Source organism: Mytilus californianus, unplaced genomic scaffold, assembly GCF_021869535.1.
Source record: "Mytilus californianus isolate M0D057914Y unplaced genomic scaffold, xbMytCali1.0.p SCAF_6, whole genome shotgun sequence".
NCBI classification, from domain to species: domain Eukaryota; kingdom Metazoa; phylum Mollusca; class Bivalvia; order Mytilida; family Mytilidae; genus Mytilus; species Mytilus californianus.
This window is the reverse complement of record NW_026262712.1, coordinates 5394682-5408733: the sequence shown is the minus strand read 5'-3', so window position 1 is coordinate 5408733 and position 14052 is coordinate 5394682. Positions and strand designations below refer to the sequence as shown.

General features: G+C 32.6%; 1 protein-coding gene across 1 annotated transcript; it reads left to right on the top strand.

Annotated features, from left to right (window-relative positions):
* Nucleotides 1-4818: 4818 nt before the first annotated feature.
* Nucleotides 4819-8559, top strand: LOC127704895 (uncharacterized). The gene is made up of 3 exons (XM_052209132.1): nucleotides 4819-5141; nucleotides 6490-6825; nucleotides 7644-8559. The coding sequence occupies exons 1-3, from the start codon at nucleotides 4844-4846 to the stop codon at nucleotides 8426-8428; spliced, it is 1419 nt and encodes a 472-aa protein (XP_052065092.1). The 5' UTR covers nucleotides 4819-4843; the 3' UTR covers nucleotides 8429-8559.
* The last annotated feature ends 5493 nt before the right edge of the window (nucleotides 8560-14052 follow it).

Genomic DNA, 14052 nt, shown 5'->3' with positions numbered 1-14052 from the left:
ATACCTGATATGAATGGTAGCATATTACAAACAAATTTTACAAGTTACAATTATCAAGGTAAGGCATCTAAAAGGTGTACATCAAATCGATTTGTTCCTCTATACTAATGCATTCAAACATGCTATAAAGGTCTCCTCTATTTACAGAAAGCATGCCTTTTCAGGTCATCCTCCTTTTCTCCCACATTACTGCTACGTATGTATTTTGAACGTCAACTTAAGTGTCACCTATCTTACAAAACGTGTAAGATAAGTGTTTACTGGTCATGATGGTCATCATTAACTTTAAACATAGTTTGACTATATTGTCAATAGAAAAGAACAATCATGGCAATGAAACACTTATATTTATGGCAACAAATAGCATGTGAATGACACAATATAAGAGTGACAATGAATAGAATGGACTATACATTGTCCCAAAATATAAATTTTATTTTCATAAGGCTTAAAAACAGGTAGAAAGCGAGACTTTGCCGAGCATTTCCATCCTGTTTTGAGCCTAGTACAAATAAACTTTATATCTCGAAACAATGTATAGTTATTCGTTATATACTGCAACTCCCACAGCTGTTCCAAATGAAATAATTTTTTAGTTTGAAGCAAACGACGTAAAAATTCCGCGAACGAGCACTTTTAATGACGTCATAAATAAAACTCTACGAAAACGCATTGTCAACGTCATAAACAGGGTGATATACGGTCAGTGAAATCATAACATATCACAAATGATTATACGGTCAATGCAATTTGACTGCGCAAATAGCACAGCTGCAGTATATATTAAAATAGGTAGAACATTGTGAAAAGTTTATTGAACTTTTTAATTCGAAAGACCTTCATGCTTTAATATATTACTCTATATCTGAGTTATGATAACAAAAACAATGTTTATCCAATACGAATGAAATGATTTTAAGCAGTACTGGTCTGTATCAATACAGTATTAAAGTGTGTACTTAAGATCAAGTCAAAGTATAAGGTTATGTCACCTATTTAAAATTTGTTTGCAAACACATTCGTTTTGTTAAACAAGAACTAATAACGAGATGCAATAAAGACTACAAAAGACGTCTTTTAAACATTGTTCAATGTCCATCGATGTCAAAATCGCAGAGGGAAGAATGTTCCACATCTGTCTATTTGTAAATACAAGTTCAGATGATTCATTAGCTAGTTCATTTGTATATCATTTTTAGTTTTAAACAACTATATGCGCAGGATTTTTTGTTTGTTTATACACAGTTTTGATTTAGAAGAAAAACCGACATATATATATACAAAAATACAAATAACTATACCATTACAAACACAATTCCATTTGTATATTATTTATTTTTTAGAATTCTACCTCTGATAAAATAAACGTCATTAAATAAACTTCTCTTTTTTCTTTGGCGTTGGTATAAACGTGTAACGCACATATAATTCTATTGTGTTGTGTCCGTTGTTATTCTATGTTTTACATGTTGTAATGTACTATTATATTATTTCTTTATGTATTTCCCCTTCGTGAGTGTTCTTGCGTTTATTTGTACTGCTTTCTTTTTGTCACGTAATTACTGTCATATTAGCGGTATTTTTTACATTGCCATGTAAGCGGGAGGTTTTGCTAGCCATAACACCAGGTTCAACCCACCATTTGTTCTTTAAATGTCCTGTACCAAGTAGGGAATATGTCAGTTATTATCAAATAGTCCGTTTCTATGTATGTTGGTCTTCGTTTTTGTAGCAGTTCTGTGTTGCTGTTGTTCCATTCTTTTTATCTTATGGTTGATGTATATCCCTCTGTTGTGGTCCATGACCCGGATTTGTTTTCGCTTAATCGATTTATGATTATTGAACAGCGGTATACTACTGTTGCCTAAATTTCCATCAATGTCTGACTTCTTTTCGCTATATATAGCTATACCAGTACAAATAACAGTTTCAAATTCGTTTTTTCAATCTTTCAGTTACTAATAGTATTGAGATACGAATAATTTAAGTGTTGTCCTATTCTAAAATATTTTCGAGATGTACGATCACTTCACATTATTGAGCAGTTCTAAATGTCTAATTTCGACAACACGAATGAAATATATTTAGCGTAAACATACATGATCTATTTTGACATATTGTTCTACTTTCTACAGAAATGTTTATCTATCTTAAGATTGTAATTTAATCATATTTTGGAAAGTTTAACAGTTTCTTTTCTTATTTTGTTTTCGATTTTCTGATATAATTTGTTTAGTTAAATTTGACAATACAAATATGCAAAATTTGCGACATTGTCCCTAAACTTTTTGTTATATCTTAAATACATCTATAGAAGTATTTGCATCATTTTGTTTACTTTCTTTGTCGTTTTTATAAATAAAATTGAGAATTGAAATAGGGGAATGTGTCAAAGAGAAAACAACCCGACCACAGAGCAGAAAAAAGCCGAAGGCCACCAATGGGTCTTCAACACAGCGAGAAAATCCCGCACCCAGAGGCTTGCTTCAGGTGGCCCCTTAACAAAAATGTGTACTAGTTCAGTGATAATGGACGTCGTACTAAACTTATAATTAAAGATCATACAAGACCAACAAAGGCCAGAGGCTCCTGACTTGTGACAGGCGCAAACATGCGGCGGGGTTAAACATGTTTTGTGAGATCTCAACAACCCTCCCCTATACCTCTAGCCAATGTAGAAAAAATAAACACACAGCAATACTCACAGTACAATTCAGTTTAAAAGAAAGTCAGAGCCCGATATCAGAATAGGTAACAAAACAAACTTAGCAAAATGACAATGATTCACAAATTAACAAAGGACTGCTAGCAGTTACTGACATGCGAGTTCCATACCTGAAGTAAACTGATTGAAAGATTATGTCTTCATCATATGAATATTAAGTACAATCCCCCCCGTTACGGGTTTAGTATCATACCATCATTAAATATATGAGAAGAACATATCCCGTATAATGCCAAAATGTTTGAAGATATCACAAATTTCGAACCTTGATAGCCATTCTTCACAGAATATCCAGCAAAAATGTAGAAATTTCGTTAAACCTTGTAGGATAGCCAACCACATAAACACATTGTTCGTATCACTTCTTCATATTATACACTGTACAGTGTGACACGACAACTATCTCTACAAGCAGGAAATAGACAACAAACAATAACCATCAGAAAATGTACACTTAACAAGTATTTTGTTTTGAATATCTGTATGTAACTTATATCACTATGTATTCTAAATTATACGAATAAATTCTACTGAGTCAATTTATAGGTCCACCTATATTTGTTCACGACAACCGAAATGTACAGTTTGTCGATCTGTTTAAACCAACTACTATGACGTTTCTCATATACAGTAATCCTGTTGTAGAAGAAATATGGATTGAATGTGTCGCTCGTTGTTATACGAAAAATGAAACAATACTTGATTTTAGAATTTCCGAAACAGAGCTGTTGTACTCAGAATTTGGAAACAAAGGACATATCAAAGGCAATGAAATTGCATTTGAATTCAAAATGTATAGTAATGAATACGAAATGTACAAAATATGGACAAAAAATGGATTAGGAGAAGAATCATTTAGTTTCAACATCCGAGCTGTTGGTAAGATAATAATAAAGATGGTATCTGATATAGTGAAGTCATGTATTATAGTGAAGTCATGGTGTCGTTTGTCATGTAATGTACATTTCCTGATTTGTACAACCATATACAGGATAATTTAAAACACAAGCGTTGAATGAAAAAAATAAGAAAAATGTTCTTACGCAGGTTCGATTTCAATGAGGAAAATTTGAGTTTAATTCGGCTTTTTACTTGATGTCCATTTCCAGTCATATAGTTCCGCAAGTGTTTTTACATCCTTCGTGTATTTGGTTTCTCCATTTTTTTTTTTTGGGCACTCCAGGAAAAGTGATTCGGAAACACCAAATAAATACATAAAGTTTTAGTTTTATTGACAAAATATAATTATTCTTATTTCTGCAAATCATTTATATTGATGTAAGATTTGATCAGATTCAGGGAATAGAACTTGTGAAATTCTGATTTGATATTTGATAGATGTAAATGTAGCAAGGTCTTTCCCACCAAACATTGAGGATTAAATTAGGTACTCATGAAGAGCAACTAGTTCCTGCTCTATAAAGAAAATAAAAGCTGACAAGAAATATATAAACACGTACAAAACACTTATTCGAAAACGGTACTTCTTCTTTTTGTAGATTTTTTTTTCTGTGAAAAAGAAAATTCTAGTGAAATAGTTTCGATTTCCATTTGGTTTCTCTTTAAATATTAGTCCGCTAACGATCTTGAAAAAATTATGTAAGAAACCCAGACTACTGTAAAAATCCGACGTTTTTTTTGTGTACGATGCTTTGGAAAGAAATCAAATTTGATACATTGTAAAAAGAATATATTCAGGCGAACGATTTAAGTGTTTTATGTGATATTGAAGACATCACAAATATCCGACGCAAAGGGCGGTCGGTACTCCGATGTTGCCTTTGAATGCCACCAGAGATATAACGAATAACCAATACAAATATATAGATTTCTCAACTCATTGCAGGATAGGCCAAACAAATTAACGCATTCTACGTATTACTTTTTCATGTTAAACTTCGTTCAGTGTGAAACGAGATTATTTCATGCAGGAAATAGATAACAAACCACAATTATAAAATAATGTATGCTAAACATTTCTTTGATATTTGACAATGTCTTGAAGATCTATATTTAGCTTATATCATTAAATAATCATGTAATCTTAATTTATACGACTAAATTCTTTCGAATTGATTTACAGGTTCACCTATATTTGATCACGAAAACAGCAATGTCATGAGTGTCGAACTGTATAAACCTTTGACATTGACATTTCTCATATACAGTTACCCTATTGTAGAAGAACTATGGATTGAAGGTGTCGCTTCTAGTTATACGATAAATGAAACAATACATGACTTTAGAATAACTGAAACAAAGCTGTTGTACTCGGAAATTGGAAATAAAGAAAATATCAAAGGCTATAAATTTGCATTTGAAATCAAAATATTCAGCAATGAATATGAAATGTACAAAATATGGACAAAAAATAGACTAGGAGAGGATTCTTTTAGTTTCAGCATCCGGGCTGTTGGTAAGATAATTCTAGGTGTAATTTTGATACAGTTAAATCACAATGTACAGTGTGAATTCGCATAGCTATTAGACGTGGCTCGGTATTTGTACATCCAACATTCGTGTATTTAGTCTTGATGTTTTATTTGTAATTTTGATTGGATATTGTTTTTTGTCTTATCGTATGTGGTTTTAATTCTATTTCTATTTTCTATATGTATGTAAAAGTAGAGATAATTAATCACCTAGTTCTTTTATATGATTTTTAGTTTAAAGCAACTGTATGCACAGGATTTATTTGTTTTTACACAGTTTGATTTAGAAGATACAATTAATTACAACCATTACTAACACAATTCTATATCAATATTCTTGTATTTGTTAGATGCAAAAGACACTTATCTGAAAACAATATGCAATAAATCAACTAGTCAATCATGATATAAGAGATCATCCAGGACTGCATAATTTTGTAATGTGTTCCAGAATTGTAGTTATGTAATCCAGATTGTATTTTTTTAATATATCCTCTGTCTTTCTGGACGTCAAAATGCCTAATTTTTTCTGTAATAAATGAACATAAAAAAAGATTCGCTAAAATTGTCTGTTGGTATGGAATTTGGTCATTAAACAAAACCTTCTCCACTACCACCTGTTCATTATTCACATTTCACTGTAAAATTGTATCGTACATTTGTTATCACATTTTGCTCAGAAAATGACAGAACGCGTTCGGTAGTATTTACCTACCTTGAATTCTGAATTGTGACGAACAATCAACCTGTTTTTATTTTTTGTCTGAAAACTTAGATATCCAGATACTTGCAGACATTTTCCGAATTGTAATTGAGGAATACTACCAAAAGGCCATAAAAAATTTACCATTTATTGCCAGTGCGTAAATAGTTGTATCTGAAAACACAAATTGAATGCATGGCGAGCTAGATGATCCCTTTACATTAATATTCCTCCGATACAGTGAATCTATGTTATTGTAATGATGGAAAGCTTTGGTACTTAAGCGAATACACCTCTTCAAATTTTCTACAACCTTCATGTCTTTGGTTTAATTATTTTGTTTTGAGTATTCTTGGATCAAGCAACTCATATCACTTGCACTTAGTTGACGTCACCTACTAGTTGACAAGGGTTTCGTCAGCTCTGGAGATTCGATCAATTTAAGTAAAAGAACTAGTAAAGTTCAAAAACAAATATTAATACATGTAGCAACATGAAGCCAACCAATAAACGGAGAATTCTATATGAGGTGCTTTTCCCCATTATCATACCATGCTATCACCATTATTGTCATCGATTCTTGAAGGAATTCTACAGCAAAACTTTGAGGATGTACCATTTTATTGCAGGTGTGCCAATATTTCTACGTGAAAACAGAAATGTAATTTATGGTGAGCTTGGCGAACCTTTAACACTGACACTTCTCCTATACAGTGACCCTTTGGTAGATGACATATGGATTCAAAGCGTCGGAACTGATTGTAACCAAAATAGAACAAAACATGAGTTCAGGATGTCAAACACAACTTTGTCGTATACGGCTTTTGGAAACAGAGGAAATATAAGTGGATATGAAATTGAAATTGACACATACATTGAGAACAGCAATGACTTCCGTGTTTATCATATATGTGCAAAGAATGAACTAGGATTAGATTTCTTTATAATTGAAATCAAGCCATCTGGTACGGTAATTTTAAGTAATTGTCTATGTAACAGCTGTTCAAATTCATTCAGGTCCTTACAACCAGAATGTTTTAATGAGACTCAATTCAATACGAAAAATCTGTCTTCTTAATGATTTCACTAAATACTGATATACTATTTGATAACATCTGTAAAAAAGAATCGAAAACACAATTTCAAAACATAAAATGTCATGTTCATTGTTGTCATATTTGTTTTGACAGCACTCACTTGTCTGAACTTCAAAATACAGATATCTGGAGAAATTTATTCCGTCAAAACACGTTAAGTGAACTTCAGATGAAATTTTGTGGCAGCTGAATTTTGCACTAGTTATAAAATATGCGTACTGTTGAATGACGAAAAACTTAGAGTGGTATCGGAGTCTTTCTGCCATCTTAGATTGTAAATAAGCATAATACAACATGTCTAGATTTGCAATCAAACAGCAAATTCAATGCAGTCAGGAAATTTACCAAAATAAAAATCATTTTAATAAACAAATTTACGTGAAGTGATCTTATAAGTACTAATATGTTTACATGATTTAAATGTTTTTCTTCATATTCAGTAATAAGGGGAGGTATCTCTATATTTATACAGGAATCTACTGAACATGTTTTAATTATATGTTATAGCAGGAAAACACTAACAGTGATTCCTTTTGACTTTTGACATTCCGAATTCATTTTATAAGAGCTATCTTCTCATATCTTATTTTGAAATACTATCGTTTAGTTTATCATTTATTCATATAGTGGTGCTTTTTCTCTTTTCATATTCGTGTAATTATGTGCCTTCGTTTGGTTTAATGCAGAATCTGGTGAAAACAACAAAAAGGACAGAACTGGACTCATAACAAGTAGTATATTAGCCGGCGGTTTGTTGGTTTACATAACTGTACTTCACATCTGTCTTTTTGTCAGACACAGAAGGAAAAGAACAAGGCGAGGTCATATACAAGAACCTTTGCACTATAACAATTACGATGAAATAGGATCAATTTCCTATGAAGCGGTCAACATTCTTCGGTTAGATTCTAATCAACAAGGACCTATGTTGCCCGCTAGAATCATAAGTAGTCCACAAAATGAATCTATCACAACCACTATTTACTATCGACCTGCAATGAATGTTTCTACGTCTTCGAGAGTATCACTTCAAGAATCTGTAGTAAATGCGGCGCGGCGCAGCTATAATGCAGAAAGAGCAATCGATACTTCTTCCCCGTTGGCTATTGAGGAAATAAGACACAGTGACGGAAGCTATAATGAAGAAAGTTTTGCGTCAACAGATGATTCATTGGAGTCTTTTCAAAGAAGAAGTCATCAAGACGAAACTTCGTCAAATAGCAAAAGAACGTCAACGTGTTCATCAACCAGTGACGAATCTAGAATGGAAGCAAATGCAACAACAACAATGGGTTTAAATGTCGGTGACGGGTACGAAAACCCATACCAAATAGTAGTACACGAAAACCAAGGGACTCATCAATATAGTTCAATAATTTATCCTAGTGCGGCAGTTGATAGTGCTAGGCCAACATCTGACATTGACATACAAACAACTAATGTAACAGATTATGTCAATCTTCGTTTTTGACTGCAAACGAAATTATTTGCTATTTGTGAGTAAACACTTGATTACCACTTCTGCCACAAATGAGTTCACTACCTGTTATTGTTTGGGTTCGTGTTGCTCAATTCATAGGGATTTCATATTTGTGTTGTCCTTTGTCATTTCAAATAAAGTTTACCTATTATTTTATAGTGTGTAAAAAAATTTTTTTTTATTTGGTATTTTGTATGTTAGTAGGTTCCGACAGATTTATTTTCGTGTTATTTGTATTTAATTTAAATAACCATTTTTTTTTCTTCTGAATAAAAATAAACTTAAATTTGTTATTTTGTCATTTTTAAAAATTATAAACCAGAAAGAACAGAGATCGTTTTTGACGTTCCTGTTCTCAAATTGTTGCAAATAAACAAAATGATCCAATGTTGATGCTTTTCTAGATAAACTCGTCAAAGCGCGTTCAGACCCAGGAATGGTCAAAGATGAATAACAAACTATGGACCATATTCCATTTGGTGAAAACAGATATATCAATAATATCACAGAAAGGATATGTTGTAACATTTAGATTCAAATCACTACACGCACGTAAAAACAACTTTAATAGCAAAGCAAAGATGCTTTTATTGATGTTCTTTATATCACCAATATAACACGATAGTGAACGAATAATATGATTAAAAAGTACGAATGTGGTTTCGAAACAACTTTAAATGTGTTTGGTTACTTTTCTGTTGACAAACCAAGGCCTTTCCAACTGATTATCACATTAGTTCGTATGTTGTGGTGTGACCGTTGTCCCCAGTTAGGTGAGGGTTAAACGCTCAAAAACATGTTTAATCACAACAAATACTTTAAGTGCAAGACCCAATGGTCGTTGTTTACTTTCGGTCATATTTGTTTTTATATTATTGATTGTTTTAACACATATCATGTATATCAGGCAATTGTTTTTCTCGTTTGAAATGTTTCAAATTTTTCAAGCCGAGGACATTTAAGGCTTACTATATGGGATAGGTTTTGTTCATTATTAAAGGCCGTACGGTGACCTATAGTTGCTTACATCTACGTTATTGGTCATATCTGGGTCATTGGCAATCATTCCACATTTCATTGTTTGTATTATAGACTATCTAGAGATCAACATACCATACCTTCTTTAGGAATAGATACATGAAGGAGTTTATGTAATTTTAAATGTTAAAAGCCTCAGGTCTATATAAGTTATACATGTAATAGAGACTATAAATGGCCTGACTATAAACAAAATTCAGTAAAGTAAAAAAAAAGAAGTCAAGTTTATAGCAATTTAAGATAGGCACATTTTTTGGTGCACAATTCTTCCATTTTTAATCTCGATCAGTGGAATAAAAAGTAAGATGTGAATGAGCATACAAACGAAACTTCAAAACAAGGACTAAAATTATGCTATTGGTAAAATATATTTAGGAAAAACGCAATTATCCCTATGTTATTGGTACAATATATTTCGGAAAAGGCACTTAGCCAAATACTGTCGGTAAAATATGTTTCGGAAAAGGCAATTAGCCCTATACTTTTGGTAAAATATATTTCGGAAAAGGAGCTTTGCCCTATACTGTTGGTAAAATATATTTCCAAAAGGCACTCAGCCCTATACTGTTGGTAAAATATACACCAAAAACAGAAACAAGTAAAACGACAATAACATATCTTTTATAAAAAAAAACTACCGAAAGCTCAAACCTCATAACCTGCTAAATTGTCATTAGGCAGCTGAAGTTCCGAAAAGATTTAATAGAGAAGCATCATGAAGAGTGCAATTAAAACGATAATTCATGCTGACATTAGTGACATTAGTGACATTAGTGACATTAGTGACATTAGTGACATTAGTGACATTAGTGACATTAGTGACATTAGTGACATTAGTGACCTTAGTGACCTTAGTGACCTTAGTGACATTAGTGACATTAGTGACATTAGTGACATTAGTGACATTAGTGACATTAGTGACATTAGTGACATTAGTGACATTAGTGACCTTAGTGACATTAGTGACATTAGTGACATTAGTGACATTAGTGACCTTAGTGACATTAGTGACATTAGTGACATTAGTGACATTAGTGACCTTAGTGACATTAGTGACATTAGTGACATTAGTGACATTAGTGACATTAGTGACATTAGTGACTGTGATTTCGAAAAAATGTCAAACAGCAACATCATAAACAGTGATAAACACTTCAATTCAAAACGTTATTTGTAATCCTAAACCTATCAGAAAAACCTGAACTAAAATTTAAGAAACAAAAAAGGCTTTTAAAGAGTTGTTACAACAAAACGATCCGCATAAAAAGTAAGTCTAAAAAAAAAAACCCCAACGCAATGATATAACAATAACCTCTAGCAATACGTTATTTCAGATCAAACTTATTTAATGGAAAATCCTTCAGTTGATTGCTTTATAAAACACAGTGCTTTAAAAAATGTCTGAGTGCAAAAATACGCACCTATTGTTTGCTTGACATCCACTGGCTAATATTTCATGTATGCACAGAACGTACGTTTCCAATTAGTAAGAGAAGAAAAGTCCGTTTGTTTGGTATTGGAAGCCCAAAGGATCACTTAGGTAAAAATAAAGGTACACAACTTCCTGTTTGTAGTAAATTTTATACATAATTGCTTATATTCTTTCCGTCCGTTTCCATGAAAATGCGGATTGATATCAACGACAACGACGAAAGATGGTCTCTATGTGTTCGCTAGACACTGTCATGCGACATATAAATCAAATATTCGTTACTTATCAAAGGTTAGTGAGTGGACTATGAAAATGATGACAATTTCGACTGTCACTTGATAATTAGAGTATGTATGATATGCAAACATTTTGCATGATAACAGGCAATTTACATGTAGGACCTGGAAAGAAACTTTGCGATGGTTTCTAAACGTGTAGTTAGGTTTTATTGTCGGTAGGGAAGTATTCAGGAATTACCATAGTTCTACATTCCACCCATATGTATACTTTCTTAACATCCGCGTCATGTTGACTCTGCTGTAGGGTTGTTTTATTGGCATCCATACCACATCTCTTTTTTTTGTATGTTGTATTTTGTATATCTATCATAATTGGATTATGTTCGATATGTAAACTTGTCATATTTTCTGAAAGTATAAAAATTTCAAACGATAGAAAATGTGTGAGGAAACATACTTTGAAGTAAGGAATGCTTTCATATCTGAATCTATCAATATCCCAATAATTTGCTGGTATTCTTCTATTTAAGAAAATTGACAGATTTTAACGGCTCAATAGCAGCTCATTTGACAGCCTAGAGTGAGGTTTTTCATCCACTTATGTACCCGTGGTGGGGTGTTCCCTAAGTGTTCCCCATACATGCCACACGGAATATAGAGAATTCCTCACAAACAAACTTATAACCTTCGACCCAATAACTGACATTTCCATACAAACGTGTTAATCTACATAATGCTTTCTAAGGCATGAAACATGACTTATATTAAGCAGATAATTCAAATCTATAACATAAACTATTAATGATTCCTGACTCCTGAGGATGTTAAACCTGATTAACATATGTCAAAAACATTGCAAAGAAATCTCATGTAGACTTGAGGCATTTAAATCAAAAATACGAACTGAATAAAAACATCAAACACTGAAATGAAGGAACAAAATCATTAATCATTATGAAAATTCACAAATTTAGATAACACAGATAATAAACTTCTTTTGTATAAAACACTGAAACAAAATGATTAAACAGAAACATATTCAAATTCAAATGTATTTGAAAATAGACGATAATAACCAAACTGAGATAAAGATTCATCGATTGATAAAGGGAGACACCTAAATATTCCGAGAAATAACGACTATGCCAATCTTGCAAAAAAGAGGCGAAGGATACCAAAGGGACATTCAAACTAGTAAGTCGAAAATAAATTGACAACGCCATTGCTAAAAACGAAAAAGACAAAAAGACAAACAACAGTTAACAAAACAAAACATAGAAAACCAATGACTGAGCAACGCGAACCCTACGAAAAACTGGAGGTGATCTCATGTGCTCCAGAAGGGTAAGCAGATCCTGCTCCACATGTGGCATCCGTCGTGTTTTGCTCATGTTATTACAAACCCGGTGATCAGTCTACCTCGGTAGGTCACATTTTTGGGGAAAGGGGGACGAAATTGTAGTTACGACAAACAATAATAGATGGGAACATTATCTTTTGTGTTGCAGGCAAAGCTCGATCATAAGATCAGTTTTATTGAGCAAATAATCTAGGAAAATTGTAAAAGAAAATTTTAATGACTTGGAAGATAATGATTGATTGATTACTGATTGCTTGATATCCAGTGATAAATATTTTTTTCATTCGTGTTCATGACGAGAACAAGTAAAACAAATCCAATAGGTCGGTCCTGTAATAATGGTTGTCTGGGATGACGGACGAGAAATTTAGACAGCCACTAAAAACTGAGGTTTATTGGGAAGGGACATAAATTTCGCCTTGCAACAGGCCACCTACGGACCCCTCAACGAGGTTTTGCAAGGGTTCCTAACCTGCAGTGAGCATGGCACTCCCTCAACACAAGGCATCGAATTTAACGTCCCAACTCTGACCGGAACGTAGCTGCTTATTTATACATCCTATAAAATCAAACGTAAGCTTCACTTTGACAAAATTTTTCCTGCCGGTCGGAAGAAGACCACAAGTGTCCATACGTCTATTCCCCCTTCGGGGATTGGATAGTAATGCAAAAAAGAAATACAATTTTTGTACATGCATCAACTCTAAAACAGGTTAAAACCATAGGTTCCTTTACAAAACCAATGTTACTACTTAGAGTAGGCGACTTGTAATTGAACTATAAATTATTCTATCATATATAATGATATTTTTGACTGTGTTTTGTTAATTTTGTCACAAATCATCTAAGTTGATGTATATGACAATAACATTTTGAATTGAATTGAATTAAAAGGACTAATTAGACAAACGTTTACCACCAGGTCAAACTTTAATTAAAAGCATGTTTGTTCATCAATAATACAATAATTTTTGTAAATTCTAAACCTCATGACGAATGACTCTAAGTCTGGTCTGCATTATTGAAAACGTGTAAATAATTTATACATATAAATGTAAATATGTTCATATTTCGACATTTAGATATTCTAATCTATTTTATTTTCTTCGGCATTTTTTATGTGTGTGTGTGTGTGTGGAAAGGGGGGGGTTGTATAACTGTCGTGTTACAAGTTCATTGGTTCTTTAGTTTTTATTTCAAGATTGTATGTTTAGTATAATTTGTGGGCTGCTAACCTCTGTTTTGTGTATAGATTGCAAAAACTACCTAGTAAATATACTTCACTTATCCGCCAGAATACCAGTCTTATCAGCAGTAAATTGGCTGCGTAGTGTCAAGTTCAAACAGAATAACAAAATCATCAGATTCACATGTAGTAAGAATTACACCTTTTCTTTTTTCTTTATCACGAATGAAACCAACCTACTTGTTTAACTTGCTCAACAAATATGTTAAACGACTGCAATACTATAATATGTAAATTGCTGCTAAAATGTTTAGTTTCCCTCCGATTTCTGTTTTAAATTATATTAATATATGTTTGTTT